The sequence below is a fragment of the Schistocerca piceifrons genome, chromosome 9 (genome assembly GCF_021461385.2).
Source record: "Schistocerca piceifrons isolate TAMUIC-IGC-003096 chromosome 9, iqSchPice1.1, whole genome shotgun sequence".
Lineage (NCBI taxonomy): Eukaryota > Metazoa > Arthropoda > Insecta > Orthoptera > Acrididae > Schistocerca > Schistocerca piceifrons.
Window position 1 is genome coordinate 141,181,481 of NC_060146.1, and position 26,459 is coordinate 141,207,939.

The 26,459-nt window shown below is 45.7% G+C and overlaps 1 protein-coding gene across 1 annotated transcript in view; it reads right to left on the minus strand.

The window, feature by feature from the left end:
* LOC124716767 (open rectifier potassium channel protein 1) overlaps nt 1-26,459 on the minus strand; it is a 259,963-nt gene that overhangs the window by 89,621 nt on the left and 143,883 nt on the right. The window contains exons 3-4 of the mRNA XM_047243313.1: nt 5,821-5,942; nt 1,478-1,706 (exon numbers count right to left, since the gene is read on the minus strand). Coding sequence (XP_047099269.1) covers nt 1,478-1,706; nt 5,821-5,942 — 351 coding nt within the window. The remainder of the gene's footprint in view (nt 1-1,477; nt 1,707-5,820; nt 5,943-26,459) is intronic.

Here is a 26,459-nt window from a genome sequence, read left to right on the forward strand (position 1 = left end):
CGACCGAGGCACACAGGGCCAACACCCGGCATCATGGTGTGGGGAGCGATCTCCTACACTGGCCGTACACCACTGGTGATCGTCGAGGGGACACTGAATAGTGCACGGTACATCCAAACCGTCATCGAACCCATCGTTCTACCATTCCTAGACCGGCAAGAGAACTTGCTGTTCCAACAGGACAATGCACGTCCGCATGTATCCCGTGCCACCCAACGAGCTCTAGAAGGTGTACGTCAACTACCCTGGCCAGCAAGATCTCCTGATCTGTCCCCCATTGAGCATGTTTGGGACTGGATGAAGCGTCGTCTCACGCGGTCTGCACGTCCAGCACGAACGCTGGTCCAACTGAGGCGCCAGGTGGAAATGGCATGGCAAGCCGTTCCACAGGACTACATCCAGCATCTCTACGATCGTCTCCATGGGAGAATAGCAGCCTGCATTGCTGCGAAAGGTGGATATACACTGTACTAGTGCCGACATTGTGCATGCTCTGTTGCCTGTGTCTATGTGCCTGTGGTTCTGTCAGTGTGATCATGTGATGTATCTGACCCCAGGAATGTGTCAATAAAGTTTCCCCTTCCTGGGACAATGAATCCACGGTGTTCTTATTTCAATTTCCAGGAGTGTATATTAGTTGAATTAGCAAGTTATACCATGGTATCGAGTTAGCCAGAGGGAGACTAATGTTTGTATCGGGTTATCTGTTATGCGAGATAACTGAGTGAACACACACTATAAATAATGCTGTCTACATCGTTCTAGGACTTTTCTCATTCTATTGTTTCATGTAATGTATTTCGGACCTTGTTAGTTTCAGACCCAAACATAGTCTTTCTAAATACAGTTGAGTGTCAATATGCAGTCTACCTCTGTAGCTGAGTGGTCAACGTGTCTGACTACCATTTGGAGGACCCGAGTTGGATTCCAAGTACTGCCAGGGATTTTTTCTTGGTGGAAGGGTCGGAATGGGGTGCACTCGGCCTCTTGGTACCATTGGGATAGCTACCTGACTCAGCATTAGCGGCTGCAAGATGTGGCAAGCAGACAATGGCCAAGAGAGCTTTGAAACAGTGGCCAGTAGGCACTGCATGGTCTTCAGGACCAGAACAGGGAGCTGGCCAGCGTATAGTAAATTGTATGCCAAAGCGAGGTATCAACTGAAGCTCGGGTGGATAGTTACCTGAACTTGGGCTCAACTGACAATAGTGGTAGGGGAAATTTCCTTGAGGGGGAGGGGAGAGGTAGGAGGGGGGGGGGCGGGAAGAATGGAGTGGAATGCACAAAGTCTTGTGAGGCGAAATGAAAAGATACTGGGAGTGAGATAACGAAAAGTAACAGCTGCAAGCTCTGGGAAGCCCACACGCGGCCGAGAGAGTGCTATGCTGACAACAAAGACAACACGCCACATGGAAAAGTATGAGACGGCGGCTGGTAAAAGTAGGGAAACAGCTGAAGCCGGCGGGTGGATAGTTACCAGCGACGAGGTCGCCGAAGCCGATGGTGGTGAGCGTGACGAAGGCGTAGTAGACGGACATGGCGTAGTCCCAGTCGTCCTCCATGAAGCTGAAGATGGCGGCGGGCAGGAAGATGAAGACGACGACGCCGGGCACCAGGTAGCTGAGCGTGTCCGTGATGAGCCAGGTGCGCGAGTGGTAGCGGTACTGGCTCTCCTTGCTCTTGTAGCGCCGGTGCACCTTCACCAGCTGCAACGACACGGGCCGCCTATAGTCTCTCTCTCTCACACACACACACACACACACCCTCCAACAACTGGACACTGAGTTCCCACAAACACTTCGTACGAGGGCTATTATTTTTTTTTTTCGGTCTTCAATCGGTCGCGAAATTTAAACCACAGTGAAAATAAAAAGTGCTTTATTTGCAACATTTCGCTACAGCTTTCCAGTTACTTCACTACATAGTCGCTGCTCCGACAGCCGGCCGGAGTGGCCGAGCGGTTCTAGGCGCTACAGTCAGGAACCGTGCGACCGCTACGGTTGCAGGTTCGAATCGTGCCTCCGGCATGGATGTGTGTGACGTCCTTAGGTTAGTTAGGTTTAAGTAGTTCTAAGTTCTAGAGGACTGATGACCTCAGAAGTTTAGTCCCATAGTGCTCAGAGCCATTTTGAGCTGCTCCGACACGGACATTTATCATTGCGTGTTATGAACTTTCCAATACACTTGTCATAGAAGGCATTCCCCCTTTGATTTCTGCCAATTCCCCACAGTGGTCCGTAGCTTGTTGTTTGTGCCAAAATAATGTCCTCGTAGACTGTGGTTGATGTGTGCAAAGAGATGAAAGTTTGTTGGTTCCTTGATTTGGGGGAGGGGACCAAACACCGAGGTCATTGGTACCATCGGATTAGGGAAGGTTTGGAAAGGAAGTCGGCCTACCAAAGGAACCATCCCGGCATTTGCCTGATTTGGGGAAATCACGGAAAACCTAAACCAGGATGGCCGGACGCTGGTGCCCGAATATCTGAGGGAGCCAAGTCCGAGCTGTGTGGTGGGTGACCAAACGCTTCCCATCAAAAATGCTACAGCAGGGTCGTTGTTGCACGTGCAATGTGCGGCCGAGGCTTGTCATAAGGACACACACGACAGTTATGTGGGCTGCATGAAATCAGGCGAAACTCATCAACAGGCAGTCCACACTTGGAGGCAGACACTATTGTTGTAGGCATCTTTACATGCTCACTGTGCACTCAGAACGACGCGACAGAGAGGCATCCTGGAGACGCTATGCAGCACGTCTGTCGACAGTTTCACCGGGTTTTCACCGTGGTTTTAATTTCGCTACCGATCAGAGGTCGAAAAAAATAACCCTCTTACGCAGTGGACCACATTTCTTAACGGCCATATAGTTTTCAAGGTGGCCATGTCGAACATGTGCGAACTGTTCCATTGGAATGTTTTACGCAAAAGGAATCACCAAATTCCAGACAGGAATTTCTGTCGTGCTTACATCACACTGAAGATCCTCACATAACAGAACGGCTTGGTGATAAGGCTAGACTACGGAATGTCCACTAACACAGTAAAACTCTAAAGATGGACCTCAACACTTCTTTGCAAAGTTGACCAATGATTCTGCTGTGGTGTGCATACATAAACTCTGAGTCTGAGATACTATTATCGCGAGTAGTAGCGAGCGAACAGTTGTCGAGAGGATTCGGAAGTGGTCGGACGCAGCCAGGGGTGGAGAGAAACAGCGCAACTCAAGAGGTCGCAGCCTGTCGTGACCGTGCGAGTAGCGCAGGAGGAGACTTTGGTATTAACTGATGAAATGGTTCAAATGGCTCTGAGCACTATGGGAGGTCATCAGTCCCCTAGAACTTAGAACTACTTAAACCTAACTAACCTAAGGACATCACACACAGCCATGCCCGAGGCAGTCCCGCGGTTCCGGACTGCAGCGCCAGAACCGCACGGCCACCGCGGCCGGCTGGCCCAATTGAAGGAAGGTAATGTTGACTTCGGTGCTTGTGTTGACATGTGACTCATTGCTCTACAGTATTGGCATCAACAGGTTAGTGTTCATCACGGACGTGGTTTTGCAGTCAGTGCAATGTTTACAAATGCGGAGTTGGCAGATGCCCATTTGATGTAGGGATTAGCACGGGCCAATAGCCGTGGCGCGGTACGTTTGCATCGAGACAGATTTCCAGAACGAAGGTGTCCCGACAGGAAGACGTTCGAAGCAATTGATCGGCGTCTTAGGGAGCACGGAACATTCCAGCCTATGACTCGCGACTGGGGAAGACCTAGAACGACGAGGACACCTGCAATGGACAAGGCAATTCTTCGTGCAGTTGACGATAACCCTAATGTTAGCGTCAGAGAAGTTGCTGCTGTACAAAGTAACGTTGACCACGTCACCGTATGGAGAGTGTTACGGTAGAACCAGTTGTTTCCGTACCACGTACAGCGTGTGCAGGCACTATTAGCAGCTGATTGGCCTCCACGGGTACACTTCTGCGAATGGTTCATCCAACAATGTGTCAATCCTTATTTCAGTGCAAATGTTCTCTTTACAGATGAGGCTTAATTCCAACGTGATCAAATTGTAAATTTTCACAATCAACATGTGTGGGCTGACGAGAATCCGCACGCAATTGTGCAATCACGCCATCAACACAGATTTTCTGTGAACGTTTGGGCAGGCATTGTTGGTGATGTCTCGATTGGGGCCCATTTTCTTCCACCTACGCTCAATGGAGCACGTTATCGTAATTTCATACGGGATACTCTACCTGTGCTGCTAGAACATGTGCCTTTACAAGTACGACACAAAATGTGGTTCATGCGCGATGGAGCTCCTGCACATTTCAGTCGAAGTGTTCGTACGCTTCTCAAGAACAGATTCGGTGACCGATGGATTGGTAGAGGCGGACCAATTCCATGGCCTCCACGCTCTCCTGACCTCAACCCTCTTGACTTTTATTTATGGGGGCATTCGAAAGCTGTTGTCTACGCAACCCCGGTACTAAATGTAGAGACTCTTCGTGCTCGTATTGTGGACGGCCGTGACACAATACGCCATTCTCCAGGGCTGCATCAGCGCATCAGGGATTCCATGCGACGGAGGGTGGATGCATGTATCCTCGCTAATTGAGGACATTTTCAACATTTCCTGCAACAAAGTGTTTGAAGTCACGCTGGTACGTTCTGTTGCTGTGTGTTTCCATTCCATGATTAATGTGATTTGGAGAGAAGTAATAAAGTGAGCTCTAACATGGAAAGTAAGCGTTTCCACATAACGTATTTTCTTTGTTTGTGTGTGAGGAATGTTTCCTGAAAGTTTGGCCGTACCTTTTTGTAACACCATATATAAGACAACGTCTGGCGGAGGTGTCAGATCGGCTACTGCTGCCACAGTGGCAGGCTATCAAGATTTAAGTGAGTTTGAAACGTGGTGTTATAGTCGAAGCACGAGCGATAGGACACACAGCATCTCTGAGTTAGCGAACAAGGGGAGATTTTACCGTTGGACTATTTGAAGAGTGTACCGTGAATATCAGGACTACGGTAAAGCATCAAACTCTGACATCACTGTCGTCGGAAGAAGATCCTGCGGAAACGGGTCCAACGACGACTGAAGAGAGTCGTTTAGCATGACAGAAGTGCAACCCTTTCGCAGATTGCCGCAGATTTCAATGCTGGGCTATCAACAAGTGTCAGCGTGCATCGATATGGCCCTTCGGAGCCGAAGGCCCACCCGTGTACCCTTGATGGCTGCACGACACAAAGCTTTACGCCTCGCCAGGGCCCGTCAGCACCGACATTGGACTGTTGATGAATGCAAACACGTTGAACTTGTTGTCTAGTCGGACGAGTTTCATGTATCGAAGGATTTGACGAATACAGGTATGGAGCCAACCTCATGAATCCATGGACCCTGCACGTCGGCAGGGGACTGTTCAAGCTGTGTAATGGTGTGCGGCGTGTGCAACTGGTGTGATATGGGACGCCTGATACGTCTAAATAAGACTCTGACAGGTCACACGTACGTAAGCACCCTGTCTGATCACATGTATCCAATCATATCCACGGCCTGGGAGCCAGTCCGTGACTCACCTCGGAAGATGATGCCCTCAGTTGGAAACGAATCATCAGGGAAAAGTAGTTTTACTGATCGACCACGACCTGTCAGCCCGGAAGTCTTAACTAATGAAGACGCCGACCGTGAAAGCCTACACGTTACGGGTTCCTTGTTAGCCATTTAGTTGTACAGATGGCATTGGTTGCTGTTTACGTTTTTTTGTGAGAATCAATGTGTGGCAGTGGTGCGCGCACGCTGTGCTGTAGGGTACTCACCGCCCTGCTGTAGAAGTCACCCAGCGTGGCCAGCAGGATGCCGTTCATGGGGATCCCGATGAGTGCGTAGAAGATCATCAGCAGGCGGCTGGCGTCCGTCGTGGGAGACAGGTTACCATAACCTGCGGGCACACACGCACACATCAGCAGTAGCGCAGCTTCTTAGTTAACCCGTCAGTTCCCACCGTCCCTTTGGGACGAAAATATTTTACTTATTTTATGTTTCTATAATTAACTTGTCTTACGAAAGGAACTACACTACTGGCCATTAATATTGCTACACCACGAAGATGACGTGCTACAGACGCGAAATTTAAGCGACAGGAAGAAGATGCTGTGATATGCAAATTATTAGCTTTTCAGAGCATTCACACAAGGCTGGCGCCGGTGGCGACACCTACAACGTGCTGACATGAATAAAGTTTCCAACCGATTTCTCATACACAAACAGCAGTTGACCGGCGTTGCCTGGTGAAACGTTGTTGTGATGCCTCGTGTAAGGAGGAGAAATGCGTACCATCACGTTTCCGACTTTGATAAAGGTCGGATTGTAGACGATCGCGATTGCGGTTTAACGTATCGCGACATTGCTGCTCGCGTTGGTCGAGATCCAATGACTGTTAGCAGAATATGGAATCGGTGGGTTCAGTAAGATAATACGCAACGCCGTGCTGGATCCCAACGGCCTCGTATCACTAGCAGTCGAGATGATAGGCATCTTATCCGCATGGCTGTAACGGATCGCTGAGTGAACAGATGGCGACGTTTGCAAGACAACAACCATCTGCACGAACAGTTCGACGACGTTTGCAGCAGCATGGACTATCAGCTAAGAGACCAAGGCTGCGGTTACCCTTGACACTGCATCACCGACAGGAGCGCCTGCGATGGTGCACTCAACGACGAACCTAGGTGCACGAATGGAAAACGTCATTTTTTTGGATGAATCCAGGTTCTGTTTATAGCATCATGATGGTCACATCCGTGTTTGGCGACATCGCGGTGAACGCACATTGGAAGCGTGTATTCGTCATCGCCATACTGGCGTATCACCCGGCGTAATGGTATGGGGTGCCATTGGTTACAAGTCTCGGTGACCTCTTGTTCACATTTACGGCACTTTGAACAGTGGACGTTACTTTTCAGATGTGTTACGACCCGTGGCTCTACCCTTCATTCGATCCCTGCGAAACCCTACATTTCAGCAGGATAATGCACGACCGCGTGTTGCAGGTCCTGTACGGGCCTTTCCGGATACAGAAAATGTTCGACTGCTGCCCTGGCCAGCACATTCTACAGATCTCTCACCAATTGAAAACGTCTGGTCAATAGTGGCCGAGCAACTGGCTCGTCATAATACGCCAGTCAGTACTCTTGATGAACTGTGGTATCGTGCTGAAGCTGCATGCGCAGCTATACCTGTACACGCCATCCAAGCTCTGTTTGACTCAATGCCCAGGCGTATCAAGGCCATTATTACGGCCAGACGTGGTTGTTCTGGGTACTGAATTCTCAGGATCTATGCACCCAAATTGTGTGAAAATGTAATCACATGTCAGTTCTAGGATAATATATTTTTCCAATGAATGCCCGTTTATCACCTGCAATTCTTCTTGGTGTAGCAATTTTAATGGCCAGTAGTGTAGTTTCCGAGATGACTGGGTGTTGTTGTGTCGTCTTCATCATCATCATCATCATCATCATCATCATCATCAATCCCCATCACGGTCGGAGGAAGGCAATGGCAAACCACCTCCACTAGGACCTTGCCTAGTAAAGCGGTGCGGGTCTCCCGCATCGTTCCCCTACGCTCTGTAAATAAGCATGGGACTTCATTTCATTTCAGTGTAGTTTTCCTGTTTTCTGTCTTTCACTTGCCTGCACTGTACGCCTTGATGGTACCCTCATGCTCATAAATTAAGGATAATGCTGAAACATGGTGAAACAACGCTCTGGTGGGCGGTTTGCGGGTTTAAATCACCTCGGGGTATGACCATGCGGTGCATTTGACCTGCGGTCGTCGCACGGTGTGGCCGTCAGCAGTCCACATACGCAGAGGTGTGTTGGTGCATGTCAGAGTACGGTGCAGCGAATAAGTGTGCAGACGCTTTCAGACCTGCTAATGGTGTGTTGAAAATGGCTCAAAGGACACTTATTGATGACGTTATGAGGGGTAGAATACCAGTGCGACTGGAGGCTGGTGAAACACAGCAGGTCGTAGCATGGGCCCTCTGTGTGTCACAACCTCACGAGTATGGCAACGATTCCAGCAGACAGGGAACGTGTCCAGGCGCTACAGTACGGGACGTCCACAGTGTACAACACCACAAGAAGGCCGACATCTCACCATCACTGCCCGCAGACGACCACGGAATACTGCACGTAGCCTTGCTCGAGACCTTACCGCAGCCACCGGAACAGTTGTCTCCAGACACACAGTCTACAGACGACTGAACAGACATGCTTTATTCGCCCAGAGATCTGTAAGGTGCATTGCAATGAGCCCTCGTCACAGGAGAGCCCGTACAGCCTCGTGTCAAGTACATGGCCATTGGAACAGTGGTCCCAGACTATGTCCACGGACGAGTCCAGGTACTCTTAACAGTGATTCTCGCCCGGTGTTCATCTAGCGTGAACCAGATACCGACCCCTTAATGTCCTTCAAAGGGACCTGTATGGAGGTCATGGTTTGATGGTGTGGGGTGGGATTATGATTAATGCACGTACACCCCTGCATGTCTTTGACAGAGGAACTGTAACATGTCAGGTGTAACATGTCTGCCTTTTTAGGGGTGCAGTGGGTCCCACCTTCCTCCTGACGGATGATAACGCACGGCCCCACCGAGCTGCCATCGTGGAGGAGTACGTTGAAAGAGCAGATATCTTCAGACCTAAACCCCATCGACCACGTCTGGGATGATCTCGGTCGATGTATCGCTGCACGCCTTCAAACCTCTACGACAGTTCAGGAGCTCCGAGAGGCACTGGTGCAAGAATGGGAGGCTACACCCCAGCAGCTGCTCGACCACGTGATCCCGAGTATCCCAATCCGTTGTGTGGTCTGCGTACGTGTACATGGTGATCATATTCCATATTCATGACGGGGTACATGCGTGGGAAACAGTGGCGTTTTGTATCACATGTGCTTCAGGACGGTTTGCTCAACTTATCACCAATACCGTGGACGTACAGATCTGTGTCGTGTGTGTTCCCTATGTGCCTATGCTATTAGCGCCAGTTTTGTGTAGTGCCACGTTGTGTGGCACCACATTCTGCAGTTATCCTTAATTTATGAACAAGAGTGTAGTTTCTGTACAACAATGAAATGTAATTTAGTTCTCTGGGTGTGTTTGGTATGAACATACGGATGTGCATGTAACATTCAGTACACAGACCATTTCAACTACCAGCTCGGCCACATTTACAGATACGAATGCAAAACAAATCGCGAGCTTCCGCCGAGACTCGAATTCGGATCGCTGGATTCAGAGTTCAGAGTGCCAACCACTACACCATGGAACCGCACACTACTGCCGGTCTTGGGTCTATCGAAAAGAATCATCATATTTAGAAAAAATCATAACTATTACGTTATTTGAGATACGTGCGTGAATAACGTATTGTTGGAAATAGCAAACTATCGAGTTTTACATGGTTCACGCCAGGTAGCAACAGAGTGCGTCCACTTCAGTTCTAGTAAAAATTGTGTCGAGACAACAGAAAGCGTTGTGTGTTCTACGCTTTGCGCAGTGCGGGTCGGTAATAACGGTTCAGCGTGACTTTCGTACTGGGTATGGTGTGGGACCTCCTATAGCACAGAGCAGTGGACCATGGCATGGACAATTCCGAGAAACAGGTTGCTTGTGTAAAAGCAAATCGCTGGGCCGTCCCCGAGTGTCTGGCACAGACGTCCAACGCATTTGCCACAGTTTCACAAGGAAACCGCAGATATCCGTTCGCCGTGCGGCTCGACACCTCAACATGCCCTCGATGTCCGTCTGGCGTGCGTTGCGTAGACGTTTACACATGAAACCGCACAAAATTCAGCTACTGCAAGCTCTTCGTGGAGGTGACAACAACATATGGAGTTCTGTAGTTTCGTTCTTGGCAAGATAATGACTGTTTTCTTCCACGCATAGTCTTTATTGACGAGGCAACATTCTATATAAATGGAAAGGTGAACTGTCATAATGTGAGAATATGGGGTACAGAACAACCACATGAAGTTGTACAACATGAGAGGGACTCTCCGAAATTTAATGTGTTTTGTGCAGTTTCACGGAGAGGTGTATGACCCATTTTTCTTTGCCGGGAGCACTGTTACAGGAAGCACTATCTTATTATACTTGAAACTTTCTTTTCCCACAGTTGGAGACTCATTCGAACGATTTCATTTACCAACAGGATGGTACACCGTCACACTGGCATCTGGAAGTGCGGGGATGTTTAAATGAAAGGATTACTGAACGTTGGTTCGGTTGGACTGGACCAAATGATTCAGCCTCTCATAACTGGTATCCAGGCTCACTGAACCTGACTCTGTGTTATTTCTTGTGCGGTTTATGTACCTCCGTTACCAACAACAATGAATGAACTGAGGCATCACATAGCAGCGGCTGTAACTCAAGACACGTATGCTGCAGTACGGGAACAATTCGAATACCGCATTGACGTACGCCGTGTATCTCAAGGGTGTGAAAAAAACGGAGTTTCCCGTTCATTAAAAAATCAAAATTAGTTTAAGAAATATAGACGTGCCAAATCGGATGATCCTTTTTGATGCACCTTGTATATCAGTTTATTTTACGTTGTCCCAATAATGGCACAATGGCATGTCAGTCCTTTGTAGATGTACCTATTTGCACACATCTCATACACAAAAATTACTATTTACATTGTTGAGATGTCCTTTCATTTCGTTGTGCGAGAGTTTCTCCAGGGTAGGTAGTAGAACGGAATATTCCCTTTCTGATTTTGCGATTGCAGTTGGATAAAAAAAAAATTGTCGCGTGGATTTGCTGTTGAAGAGGTTCTAGCAGAACTGGAAAGCTATGAAGTGACTGTAGACGATGTTGATGACGTACAATTGGTGATTATTCCACACATTGTAGGTGAAATAACAGATGAAGTAGACTCTGATGAAAATGCAGCGAACAATATAAATACTGTACAATGTGTAGCGGGTTCTATAGAGCTTCCAAGCAGAAGGTATGAAGCTAATGTTATATGAAGCTAATGTTACCGATTTACCTCGAGAAACTAAGGAAAACACAAAGGCAAGAAATATAAATGTGAACCAAAGTACACGAACACTAATGAACCGGGAAAAAGCAAAGAAAATTATACTGCTAATGTCTGGGAAATAAGACAGTGCCCCAGGTGTCAGAGGAATTTTTTTCCTTACAACTACGGAATACTACTACAGAACAATACAAGTATATACTTAACAATATAACTTTGTTTCTAGCCAAAGAAGAACTAAAATCCTTGCAAGCATACTACTTCTGAGTGGGTATCATAAGCTTCGCCATGAGAGTATGTCCTGTGAATAAGTGTTGATACAGGCTACTCGACATGCAGATATTTTATAGGACGAGGGCAAGATCAAAGAAGTGCCCGTTATTTAACCAGATGATTGATACCTGTATAGTAGACACATGGCGAACGTATCAAATTGCTAACCCAAATGAGAAGTTCTCACTTTTAGCTGTCCGAAACAGAATACTGATGTACTTTTCAAAGAACGCAGGATCAACACCGAAATGCAGAGGAGCACAAGGAAGGAAACTGACGCGAGTGCGGCTGAACAAAGATAAATGACTAGACCCAGGAGACCACTTTACTATACAAGTAACAAACAGGTGACGTGCATACTACAAGAAAAAAAAAATATGTGGCAGGTACAATGTTTGTGTACATCACAAGGCTTTTGTTTCACTTCTTACTCAACAGACACTCAGTTGGTTTTATTTTGTTCATAATGTTTCTTATAGTTCTCTGCACTGACACTGAATTTGCGAATTTTGTTAGCTAATTTTTCCATTGTTCCAAAAATAGGACAGACTATAGTTCTTGTACTAACATACTGATTTTTTTGTAAAAATAGTTTCTTTCATATATCATTCAATGTATGACAATATCAAAAAAGGCGGAAAAAAGAAACTACTGAAGTTTTGGCAAGTAATGGGCTAATGATACCACAAACTTCTCCCCTTCTGCACTCTCACTATCAAAAGGAATGTCAGGGCCAGAATGCCTCTTTTTCGTAATGCAAGGTGGGGAAAACGAAAATTGCTCGGAACATATCTATAAGCCTCATGCGGAACTGACGCTTGTTGTTGAACAGCAGAACTGCCCACCACAGGAAACGCTCGAAACGATGATATCGATGCACTAATCGACTGCTGGCGCAACTCTCGCGTGCATGGCTGTGTCACTACGTTTGAGTGAGTGAGGGCAGCCGACGTGTTTAGTGGCCAGTTGAATGAAACAAAACACGTCGTTCACGATAAACTCCAACAAAATGTGAACGCGGTTCACATCGTCCTGCCAAAAAAGCATCTAAAAGGACTTACATCTGCGTTCTTAGAAAGTCACTGTTTGTTGAAGAGTTAACGCGTCCAGACGAACTTCCTTGTGTTGAGTTCTGATGGTTTCTGTGGGAAGTGGATTCAGGTCTTCTGGATGCTCAGTTTTTCATTGCGTCATATGAGGCCTGATTCAGGCTTTCGGGGTACGCCACCTCACTGAAATTCACCATTACGCATAGGAAAATATGTGCTTGTGAAGAATTCAGTCAATCACCGTGGGTATACGCTGAAGAGCCATACAAACTGCTACACCTGTCTAATATCGTGTAGGGCCCCCGCGAGCACGCAATAGTGCCGCAACACGACGTGGTACGGACTCGACTAATGTCCGAAGTAGTGCTGCAGGGCTGTTCATAAATCCGTAAGAGTACGATAGGGTGGAGATCTCTGAACAGCACGTTGCGAGGCATCCCTGATATGTCCGATAAGATCCACGTCTGCGGAGTCTGATGGCAAGCGGAAGTGTTTAAACTCAGAAGATACACACTAGCAATTCTGAACGTGCGAGGAGTCGCACTGTCCTGCTGGACTAGCCCAAGTCCGTCGGAATGCATAACGTACATGAATGGATGTAGGTGGTCAGACAGGATGCTTACGTGCGTGTCACCTCAGAGAAAAATCTAGACGCATCAGCGGTCCCATATCACTCCAACTACACACGCCCCACGTCATTGCAGAGCCTCCACCAGCTTGAATAGTCACCTGCTGACATGCAGGGTCCATGGATTCATGAGGTTGTCTCCAGTCATCAACAGTCCAATTTCGGTGTCGTGCAGTCGTCAAGGGTACACGAGTGGGCCTCCGACTGCGACAACTCACATTGATGATGTTTCGTTGAATGCTGCAGTAAACCTGTTTATGCACCAAGGATCAGCAATAAATGCAACAGCTTACTGTGTTACCCTGACTAAACTTCGACGTGGAATACAGACGTGGGCCTTCTCACGTCTGGAATTTTGTGAATGCTTGACAATGCACACATTCTACCACTGACGCCCAAAATCTGATCAGATCTTTTGGACGGGAACACATTGTTCACATACCTTACAGTTCAAACTTGGCGCCGTGTGGTTTTCACTTATTCCGTTGCCTACAGAAACTTCAGGGCTACAAGAGCTTCGCAGCAGACGACGAGGTGAAAGAAGCAGCTAAAGACTGGTTATCCTCACAGGTGGTAGATGTCTGTAACTTAGGGATACAAAAGCTTGTAGAGTGTTATGATAGATGTTTAAACAAATATGGAAACTGTGTAGTTAAAAAAGTAAACATGCAAGAATTAAATAAAACTAGAGTTTTGAAAAATGTGTGTTGGTTTATGTTTTATAAGAAATAGGATCGTGTTTTCCGAATAACCCTAGTACATGTCGTTGGGTCCATTGCGAATTTTATCTCTCTTGTTTTGACTCTTAGTATTAAGTAGGGTGCCCGCTTTGGTTAGATATTTCTGGAGTTTTGTTTTGAGACGACGTCTGTAGTTGAGTGGCTTGTACCTTTCCGTTGTAAATTGTCATATATGTATCTTATTTCAGGTCTTTCGTGTAACCTGAATGAACTCAAAGGGTCAGATTTACTGACATTCTGTCTGAAGTGTTAGGTGCGACTACATTATTAAGTGCTGTATTCATTAAAATAGATAAAAGAAGGATAAAAGGAAAAGTTGATAAGTATATCAGAGAAGACCAATTTGGATTTTAAAAATGCAGAGGAAAAGAGAAGCAATTTTCACCTTGCACGTGCTATTAGAGAGAGGGATGGATATGAATAGAAGAGCTTACAGGACGACAATTATTGAACTATACGAAAAAACGTAAATTAGTTACAAACTAGGACGCCCATACACTTTATTCAACATGTAAATGTGACTAGAGATATTCGGATTTAGGTTATGGCATGTTCGGTATACCTGCCATCATTGACGTTGACGTGTCGCAGACGAATAGCGAAATTCTGCATGACCCGCTGAAGTGTCGTAATATCGATGCTGTCGATGACCTCCTGAACGGCTGTTTTCAGCTCAGCAATGGTTTTGGGGTTATTGCTGTACACCTTGTCTTTAATATAGCCCCACAAAGAGGAGTCGCATGTGTGTAGATCCGGAGAATATGGCGGCCAATCGAAGCCCATTCCAGTGGCCTATGGGTTTTCCCAGAGCCAGAACGCAGTCCCCAAAGTGCTCCTCCAGAATATCGAACACTCTCCAGCTTCGACTGGGCCGAGCTCCGTCTTGCATGAACCACATCTTGTAGAAATCAGAGTCACTTTGGATAATGGGGATGAAATCATCTTCCAAAACTTTCATTTACCGTTCGGTAGTCGCCGAGCCATCAAGAAATATCCCATCGGTTATTCCATGACGGGACATTGCACACCACACAGTCACCCATTGAGGGCGAAGAGACATCTCGATCGTGGAATGCGAGTTCTCAGTCCCCAAATGCGCCAATTTTCCTTGTCGACGGACCCATCCAAATCGAAGTAGGCTTCGTAGCTAAACCGAACCATGTAGCCTACGCGTATACTAATTCCCATCATGTCGCGCGGCTAAACGTGCAATTTGAACGTCCTAACGCAAAGCGTTCAGAAGTTATGAGGATTTTATTTCATATAGTGCAATAAATGTCACCCTGTATCTTACCTTCATTGACTCAGGAAAAGCTTTTAACAATGTGAACTCGCAGCTCCTCTTTACAACTATGAAAAACGTGGACCTTGACTGGAAAGATAGAGTCATACTTAAACAGCTGTGTGTGAAAGCAGAAAAACAAACATCAATAAGAGCAACTGGCAAGGATTTGAAAAGGAGTTACACAGCAATGTACCTTACCCCTAAATTTATTTTTGCGTTAACTCGGGAAGCTATTCAGATTGCGAAGGAGGAGACACAGAAAATAAAAGACAATGGTAAAAGATACAATGTATTAGATTTGCCGATGAAACTGTAATAGCTGCAGACTCCGAATAAGAACTGAATAGAATGTTGCAAGTTCTATCACACACTCTTGAATTATGGAAATTAAAAGTGAACAAAAGGAAAACAAAAATAATGGTAATACGAAAAAGTATGAGCTAAATTAAAACCAATATGAGAACTGATGACGTCAGAATTGATCAGATGGAACAATTTTGTTATCTCTGTAGTATAATCACAGAGGACAATAGATGCTTAATGGCAATGGAGAAAAGGATTGCACTGGCAATACAGGCGTTTATGATTCAAAAGAACATTTTAACCAACAAACATATGCGTACCTAATACACAGATCAAAAAAAGCTTTGCATCACCTTGGTTCCCAGAACTCCTGAAGATAGACGTTGACTGTGGATATTATATAACAGATACAGTCCCTTTGTCTGCGCAGCGATGTCACTAAACCCGCCGAAAGATGTAAACAACTACGGATGAGCAGCGCCCATTAGACAGACGGGGTCGGACAGCCGGTCAGTTCCAGTTATTCCACCAGGAAGGTTGTACACGGGTTGCGTTGTCTGTAGTTCAACTATGCCTAGACGGTCAATACCGCCGTTCGATCGTGTCCGCATTGTTACTTTGTGCCACGAAGGGCTCTCAACAAGGTAAGTTTCCAGGCGTATCGGAGTGAACCAAAGCGTTGTTGTTCGGACATGGAGGCGATACAGAGAGACAAGGTCGATGACATGCCTCGCTCAGGCCGTCCAAGGGCTGCTACTGCAGTGGATGACCGCTACCTATGGATTATGGCTTGGAGGAACCCTGACAGCAACACCACCGTGTTGAATAATGCTTTTCGTGATGCCATAGGACTTCGTGTTACGACTCTAACTGTGCGCAATAGGCTGCATGATGTGCAACGTCACTCCCGACATCCATGACGAGTCCGTCTTTGCAACCACGACACCATGCACCGCGGTACAGATGGGCCCAACATGCCTAATGGACCGCTCCTTCACCGACGAGTGTCGCATATGCCTTCAACGAGACAATCGTTGGAGGCAACCCGGTCAGGCTGAACTCCTTATACTCACTGTCCAGCGAGTGCAGCAAGGTAGAGGTTCCAGAATGAGATTTTCACTCTGCAGCGGAGTGTGCGCTGATATGAAACTTCCTGGCAGATTAAAACTGTGTGCCCGACCGAGACTCGAACTCGGGACCTTTGCCTTTCGCGGGCAAGTGCTCTAGCATCTGAGCTACCGAAGCACGACTCACGCCCGGTACTCACAGCTTTACTTCTGCCAGTACATCGTCTCCTACCTTCCAAACTTTACAGAAGCTCTCCTGCGAAACATGCAGAACTAGCACTCCTGAAAGAAAGGGTATTGCGGAGACATGGCTTAGCCACAGACTGGGGGATGTTTCCAGAATGAGATTTCCACTCTGCAGCCGAGTGTGCGGTGATATGAAACTTTCTTTCAGGAGTACTAGTTGTGCATGTTTCGCAGGAGAGCTTCTGTAAAGTTTGGAAGGTAGGAGACGGGATACTGGCAGAAGTAAAGCTGTGAGGACCGGGCGTGAGTCGTGCTGGGGAGCTCAGATGGTAGAGCACTTGCCCACGAAAGGCAAAGGTCCCGAGTTCGAGTCTCTGTCCGACAGTTTTAATCTGCCCAGGAAGTTTCAAGGTAGAGGTTCCCTGCTGTTTTGGGGTGCCATTATGCGGGTCCGACGTAAGCCCCTGGTGGTCATGGAAGTCGCCGTAACGGCTCTACGATACGTGAATGCCATCCTCCGACCGATAGTGCAACCACATCGGCAGCCTATTGCCGAGGCATTCGTGTTCATGGACGATAGTTCGCGCTCCCATCGTGCACATCTTGTGAATGACTTCCTTCAGAGTAACGATACCCGTCGACTAGAGTGGCCAGTATGTTCTCCAAACATGAACCCTATCGATCATGCCTGGGATAGATTGAAAAGGGCTGCTTATGGACGACGTGACCCACCAACCACTCTGAGGGATCTACGCCGAATCGCCGTTGACGAGTGGCACAATCTAGACCAACAGTGCCTTGATGAACTTGTGGATAGTATGCCACAACGAATACAGGGGTGCATAAATGCAAGATGACGTGCTACTGGGTATTAGAGGTACCGGTGTGTACAGCAATCTGGACCACCACCTTTGAAGGTGTCTGTATGGTGGTACAACATGCAATGTGTGGTTTACATGAGCAATGAAAAGGGCGGAAATGGTGTTTATGTTGATTTGTATTCCAATTTTCTGTACAGGTTCCTGACCTCTCTGAACCGAAGTGATGCAAAACTTTTTTTGATGTGTGTACGTTCCAAAATTCCGCGCGAAAAAAACGGGATTTTTAGGTGGCCGTACCTCAAGTCTTATTGGTGACAAAAAGGCAGGGTCAAGTATTTTGGATAGCCGTTGGGCTGGGGAACACTTGTCTTAATGTCACTATCCTACATCGAAGTATATTACACACTTCCTCCTGATAAGGAAAATGGAGAAAATCAGTTTTTCTATTTGCATTTGATGTGATGTACGGTCGGCTTGATGGGACTTACGGAGGGATCGGTAGTTTAGAGGGGTTTCCAGGGAAAACACCATAAAAAGGGTGCTTTTATTATATTTTCACCATCGAACCAAAACCATCCGAGGATTCCAAGACGGCTATACACAGCAAATGGCTGAAATTTTTGCAGTAAATACCTAAAAAATTTTTGTAAAATCTTTATCCGTTTCCAAGATAACAGAGGTTCAAAGGCACCTTACTTCTACAGTAAAATCTGGTATGAGGCGAAATCTAAATCACAGCAGAAAATTGCACATATTTCAACGGTATATTCTTTAGGCATTTGTTTGGAAGAGCTATCTCTCCGTTTTCAAAAATCCGTTATCGAGAAACACCCCAAAAGCTAGTTTTCTGGGTTTCAAAACCCAGTCGCGGATTCTGAGACGGCTATGCACTGCAAATGCCTGTAATTATTGCGATGTATTCCTAAGATCCCTATTTCGAAAAACTTTGAAAAGTTTCTTCATATTTTTAGTGCTGAAGCCCACATGCAAAATTTTGTTTGCACGTAAAATCCTGTCTGAGATGTAAAATTACGCGTCGTTTCGCATTATTTCAGTTTCACGTAAGTAAAGTAGCTAAATTTTCTTTTCATGTAAGTTACATGCCATGCTGCATCAGGGAAAAGAAGGGAACCAGCGGAAGAATGCGTCTGTTGGTGCACAAAAAATGCGAATACGTTCCTGTTTATTTAAAAGAATCCTGACTGAAAAGTGGGGTACTAGCTGTCTCATACTACCTTACACAAAACCTTTAAAAATATTGGCATGCGAACATATTCGCGCTTTTTTTATACTGAGAGAGAAAAAGACAGTGGTAGAGGCAAAGAGACGGAGAAGTAGTAAATACTGGAAGATAGTAACAGTGATTGTGTTACAGAAAGACCGGAGGAGACAATGAGAGTGTGGGAGAGAGGGACACAGTGGCAGTGGAGAGTGATGGGAGTGACAGGATAGTACTAGGAAATGAGTGAAACAGACGGTGACGTAGGAGGAGGAATAAACAAAGAGTAACTGGAAGTGTGCGAGAGCTAGTAATAATAAGAGACAGAGTATATGACAATGACCACGAGGGAGAGGGAGAGATGCTGAAAGAGAGAAGAGATAGCAGCATTCGGAGGGAAGAAGTGAGACATTAGCGCAGAGAGAGAGAGAGAGAGAGAGAGAGAGAGAGAGAGAGAGAGAGAGAGAGAGGGGGGGGGGGGGAAGACAGTGAAAGTGAGAGGAGTCTGTAGCAGTAAGACAGAACGAAGGGGACTGTTGCTGCCCCACAAGAGACAATGTCAGAAGGACACAAAGAGATAATGAGTTGAGCTGAAAGAGCCAGTGAGAAATGGCAACAGTGAATGGATAGGTACGAGCAAGTTATACAGCGATGGACTAGCGGGTATGAGTGAGTTACAGTTAGGTGAGCTTTTGGGGATTTGATGCGACCTGGACGTTAAAAAAAGCGGGAGTATCTTCGCATACCAAAATTTTTGGGAAGAGTTCTGAAGGTGATGAGCAAAGTAGAATAAGGTACCACACATTTCATTTAAATTAACAAGAACATACACTCCTGGAAATTGAAATAAGAACACCGTGAATTCATTGTCCCAGGAAGGGGAAACTTTATTGACACATTCCTGGGGTCAGATACATCACATGATCACACTGACAGAACCACAGGCACATAGACACAGGCAACAGAGCATGCACAATGTCGGCACTAGTACAGTGTATATCCACCTTTCGCAGCAATGCAGGCTGCTATTCTCCCATGGAGACGATCGTAGAGATGCTGGATGTAGTCCTGTGGAACGGCTTGCCATGCCATTTCCACCTGGCGCCTCAGTTGGACCAGCGTTCGTGCTGGACGTGCAGACCGCGTGAGACGACGCTTCATCCAGTCCCAAACATGCTCAATGGGGGACAGATCCGGAGATCTTGCTGGCCAGGGTAGTTGACTTACACCTTCTAGAGCACGTTGGGTGGCACGGAATACATGCGGACGTGCATTGTCCTGTTGGAACAGCAAGTTCCCTTGCCGGTCTAGGAATGGTAGAACGATGGGTTCGATGACGGTTTGGATGTACCGTGCACTATTCAGTGTCCCCTCGACGATCACCAGTGGTGTACGGCCAGTGTAGGAGATCGCTCCCCACACCATGATGCCGGGTGTTGGCCCTGTGTGCCTCGGTCGTATGCAGTCCTGATTGTGGCGCTCACCTGCACGGCGCCAAACACGCATACGACCATCATTGGCACCAAGGCAGAAGCGACTCTCATCGCTGAAGACGACACGTCTCCATTCGTCCCTCCATTCACGCCTGTCGCGACACCACTGGAGGTGGGCTGCACGATGTTGGGGCGTGAGTGGAAGACGGCCTAACGGTGTGCGGGACCGTAGCCCAGCTTCATGGAGATGGTTGCGAATGGTCCTCGCCGATACCCCAGGAGCAACAGTGTCCCTAATTTGCTGGGAAGTGGCGGTGCGGTCCCCTACGGCACTGCGTAGGATCCTACGGTCTTGGCGTGCATCCGTGCGTCGCTGCGGTCCGGTCCCAGGTCGACGGGCACGTGCACCTTCCGCCGACCACTGGCGACAACATCGATGTACTGTGGAGACCTCACGCCCCACGTGTTGAGCAATTCGGCGGTACTTCCACCCGGCCTCCCGCATGCCCACTATACGCCCTCGATCAAAGTCCGTCAACTGCACATACGGTTCACGTCCACGCTGTCGCGGCATGCTACCAGTGTTAAAGACTGCGATGGAGCTCCGTATGCCACGGCAAACTGGCTGACACTGACGGCGGCGGTGCACAAATGCTGCGCAGCTAGCGCCATTCGACGGCCAACACCGCGGTTCCTGGTGTGTCCGCTGTGCCGTGCGTGTGATCATTGCTTGTACAGCCCTCTCGCAGTGTCCGGAGCAAGTATGGTGGGTCTGACACACCGGTGTCAATGTGTTCTTTTTTCCATTTCCAGGAGTGTATTAGCAGTTTTTGTGCTCCAATAGGAGCAGTTTTCCGAAGGTAAATATAGATATCAGAAAATCCTTTGCTAAGTTATTTGCATGGAGTACACTGCTGTAAGGAAGTGCAAGTGCGACTGCAAAGGAATCGACCTGAAGCTGTCTAAACTTGGATATGGCTGAAAATGACAAGAATGAGTTGATCTGAAGAATAACCATCATGGGAATCTTGAGGGAAGTTCAACTAGGAGAGAAGATTATTAAAGGAAATGGGAAAGAGAAAAATGAAATTTAATTGACACGTCATCAGACACATTCATCATTAACCTTCCTGAAGGGAAAGTGCCGGGAAAGAAAGGAATGGGATGGCCTAGGAAGAAGTATTTGGAAAACATCGAGGAGAGGCTGTGACAATTACATGGAACTAAAACGAACAGGTGATGGCGGAAGGGAATGGTAGCGTAGACAAGAATATATATGTATATTTGTGTAATGGAACGATGATTGATTCCTTGGTGGTCGCTTAGTCTATATGTGCTCTGGGCTATTTATACCTAATAATAAATTAAAATATAATTGCTTTTGCGCCACACAACTCCTGAACACTATTCCGAAGTGTCCCTGCGCCACGAACTTCAGCTTTTCCGCCCGTGGGCTTTGAGATGTGACCTAGCACTGTCACAGTCTAAAATAAAAGTCGTCACACTCCAGTTTCTTTTTTTTTATTTTTTTTTTTTACATACTGCGACTGCAGCGCACCAAGCGGCCAGGAAGTTATACTGCTAAATTCGGTGAGATCCTCGGAAAGCGAAAGCCAATCGTATTTGTTTATATTGGTCTGCCGAACGGTTTTTATGAACGGGAGCGTCTGTAAAACAATAAATTGGAGCAAGGACAAGAAGCGGACACCACATTTGTCTTTTTTAGGTTGTTCAACCACCCTAGGAAGTGTGAACCGCTACATTACAGAACAGTTTATTTGCGATTTTCTTGTAACATACAGATATTTACTGGAGAATGCCATGCTTTTTAAAAACAAAAAAAATTGATAGTAAACAGCAGAAGACCTGACCTATTGGAGAAATGCGTCGTTTATCTACTCAAAGATGTGAAGTTTTCTTCACTACACTTCCAGTCAAATCAGTGAATATGGAACACACGAAAAGTGTATTGAATGCAATACCTATATTCTTTAACGTAGCAGATAAACTACCACACCTGCAGCTGAAGGAAAAACCAGCCTGGCGTGATAATAAAAGAATAAAAGTAATAAAACTGTTTCCCAACACAGAGGAAACCAGTTACACAAATGTTGCTGCATATGAGCTATAAACGGTAAGAATCTTCAGCAGAGTCGATTTTGATGCAAAAGTTATTACATTTACAAAAATATTTATGTATTAGAAAGTTGAGTGAAGTGTAAGAAGTTGCAAGCATTAGGCTTCCTACAAAGTTATTACGTGTCAAGGAAAGTGCCTGTCAGAATAAGAACAGACAACAAAAGAAATATATTATTCCCATACATGAAATATGTTTTATATTCTATTTCCAGGGGAGTAAACTGCAATTATACACACATTCCAAAGTATTTCTTCAACATCAAGTTGAAGTCTGAATCAGGGAGACAGGCTGTTTTTACATGTATTTCATGGTCATTTAAGTATTTTGATAATATTTACTAATGCCTCAAAAGTAAAATTTAATAACTATTTCGCTAATTAACTAGAAAAACAATGAAAACAAACTTTACTTTTGCGGCTTCCTTCCCGCCGTTTGGCGCGCTACTGACGCACTTGTCAGACGGTAACAATTTTCACAGTAGAGTGTGTCGCGACTGTATTTGCTAGACTGTGGTACTTTTGTGTCGGGTGACGTCATTCAACAGAAATTAAACATTATCTTTTGTCGTCCTAAAAACACGCGAAAGTAGTAGCTACAATTTACATGAACTGTTATTGTTTATGAGTACATTTTCCTTTCCAGTATAAAATTCTAGCCTGGCGTGCTTCTTGCTTTAAGATCTCGAGGCTCAGTTTGTGTGTTATAGTGACGTTAACTTATTATTATGTCTTTGTTTTATATCAATACTGAGTTTCGTTGACTGCCGTGTTTTTTAGCTAAAAGTGCATTGGCGTCATTCTTGGTTTTTTGCACTAGTATAGGTTTTTGGCTTTTTGTACTGGTATCGGAGTCTTATGTCAAGCTGTGTAGGTCAAGTGATATTTTCGATACCGTGTTCTATTATTTGTCGCCATTTTTTGCTATTAGTATTAGTGTCGCTTTTTGGCTTTTTGTATTGCTATCATGGTGTTAAGTTGAGCTATATAGCCCAACGGTGTTCAACACCGCATTTCGTTAGCTTTCGCGTGGTTTAGCTGTGTGTGTTAATATAGCCATTACGCTTTCTGCACTGCAATCAGTTTTTGACTTTTTATATTGGAATCGTCCTTCTAAGTTGAGCTATTTAGGTCAAGTTATATTTTCGATACCTTTTAAAGCTGGTTTGCACTAATTTGAACCCACCAGTATATCGTCATTCTCTGGTTGTTTAGTTATGTATTTGTTGCTATTATCGTGATTTTAGGTTGTATATTAGTTTATCTCCGCCCAGAAACCCCAATTTCCCGCCTTTGTCCAGATACTGTAGCTTCATTATTTATTTTTATGAATTTGATCCATTTTGTATTTGAAGTTTATATTTTAGCGCCATGGGAACGACTAGTCATTGGTCGTCGTTTTGAAATACTGTGTGTGGTACATTTTGGGGATTGTTATGACGTCATTGATCAAAGTCAACGGATGGCATCGACGGCTCATGTTTATATAAAACATGTAGTACAAAGTATTATTTCGAAGCAACTTTTTGGTGCTGTGGCTATGTCTTCATGCCATTTCTCAAAGCAGTGGTAGCGCAATTTTATGTCCTTTAATTTCATTATTTTAGCGTAACTTAAAATGGCACAACGTTCCATCTGTTTATGGACTTTTTACGTTTATTTTGCTAACAGTTGTGCACGCACGGCAATCTATTGTGCGTACGGCACAGATTTCGGTACCTCGACTCGAAGCAGCGTTCTGCTATAGATATTAGCTGTTTACCCCTTTTGTATCAGTGTTTATTCTGTAATAGAAACTCTCTGGTTGTACGAGTGCGATTTTCGTTCTTCTTCTGTTCTGAAAATTAATAACGCTAGAAGCAGCTTAACTAAAACTCATTTACTTTCATTGTATCCTGAGCGAGACAGACTATTCTCGAAAAGGGAGTAAATACGGGTTTCTGGCTGCGTTATTGGTTTCTTTCAGTTCTTCGATTTATCTGGCATCTGAAATCATCTCAGGTGAAGTATAGTTGCATCAGAAAAAAGGGTCTGTTATTGGTAAAACTGAATAATTAATAACAGGCGAACATTCGACCAACCGATAGCAATTTCAGACATTCGCGGTAAGGATTCATACATTTTTTATTAAGTCCTGCCGGCCAGAGTGGCCGTGCGGTTCTAGGCGCTACAGTCTGGAGCCGAGCGACCGCTACGGTCGCAGGTTCGAATCCTGCCTCGGGCATGGATGTGTGTGATGTCCTTAGGTTAGTTAGGTTTAAGTAGTTCTAAGTTCTAGGCGACTGATGACCTCAGAAGTTAAGTCGCATAGGGCTCATAGCCATTTGAACCATTTTTTATTAAGTCCTCGTGGCAACGAATTAATAGTACTGTCATTAAAAGAGATTAAAATCACAATTCTGTAAATTTAGTGCATACAACTTGCATAATAAAGCAGTGGAGACTACTGTCTAACAGGAGTTTGAGAAGTAGTGGCCTGCTATTTTTTTTTATACATGCGGTATTAATTGGCTTGTGCGAGGGATTTTCAGAGATGTTCGTCGTCATTTTAGAAACTGTGATCTAGACAATAAAAGCGCTGTGGCAGAGTATGTGGCACCGCAGTCGTTCGTAAACTGATGGACTGTGCGTGCTAGGCGTTTCAGAAAAATATTTGAATTGGTAAAAGATGAAGCAACGTCATACCACGAAAGAAGGGATAAGGTAAAAAATCAGAAACTTGTATTATATTGTGAAGATTTGTTTCGTGAGTAAAAAGAAAGCAATCGACCAAATTAGGTAGTGACAATGTTTTGAAAGCCAAATTGCCATCGAACCTTGTGGAAAGTATCCCAGATTCTAATAGTCGATAATATTGACAGAGTAGGAAGTAAACATGTCACCAACCTCAGGTCACGTGTCGTTAGTTGTTTACTTCTTGTGCTTAGAGCGAAGTTTGAGAATTATACATATTTGCCCCGATTTTACAGATTATTTACTATTGACAGAAGTAATGCTGAGCTGTTTCCGGTATGAATGCAAATCGAAGTTCGCCAAAGGTGGACCAGTTATATCTCATATTTATCACGAAGGCCTGATTATAATTATCATGCTAGTGTGAGTCCCTGTATTTGTTAATTAATATCGAGATAATGCACTGAAGGTATAAAAATCGTAGGGAAACTTAAAGTGAATGTACTCCATATAAATTTACAAGACCTGTGCTGGATCACTTATGTAGCGTGCGAGTGTGCTGTCAGTGAGTGTGATGAATGAATACACATTTCGAGCAACGTTCGTCTGTATATAAAAAATATAGGAGACAGCCTGTTTCCTCGATATTATACGTATTTCCAAGCCGTTGTTCTTACACTGAAGCGCCTAAGAAACTGATATAAGCATGCGTATTCAAATACAAAGAAAAAAGGCAGAATACGGCGCTGCGATCGGCAACGCTTATATAAGACAAGTGTCTGGCGGAATTATTGTATTGTATCGGTTACTGCTGCTACAGTGACAGATCAAGATTTAAGGAAGTTTGAACGTGGTGTTATAGTCGGGGCACGAGCGATGGGACACAGCATCTCCAAGGTAGCGATGAAGTGGGGATATTCCCGTACGACTATTTCATGAGTGGACCGTCAATATCAGGAGCCCGGTAAAACATCAAATCTCCGACATCACTGGGGCCAGAAAAATATCCTACAAGAACGGGACCAACGACGACTGAAGAGAGTCGTTCAATGTGACAGAAGTGCAACCCTTCTGCAAATTGCTGCAGATTTCAATGCAGGGCCATTATCAGCAAGTGTCAGCGAGCGACCATTTAACGAAACATCATTGATATGGGCTTTCGGAGCCGAAGGCCCACTCTTGCACTATCGATGACTGCATGACACAAAGGTTAACACCTCTCCTGCACCCATCAGCACCGACATTGGAATGTGATGACTGGTCAGACGAGCCTCGTTTCAAATTGCATCGAGCGGACGGACGTGCAAGGGTATGGATACAACCTCATGCATCCATGGACCCGACATGTCAGCAGGGGAGTCTTCAAGCTGGTGGAGGCTCTGTAATGGTGTGCGACGCGTGAAATTGTAGTGATATGGGATCCCTGATACATCTAGATACGACTCTGACAGGTGACACGTACGTAAGCATCCTGTCTGATCACCTGCATCCATTCATGTCCATTTTGCATTTCGGCTGACTTGGGCAATTCCAGCAGGACAATGCGATACCTCACACGTCCAGAATTGGTACACAGTGGCTCTAG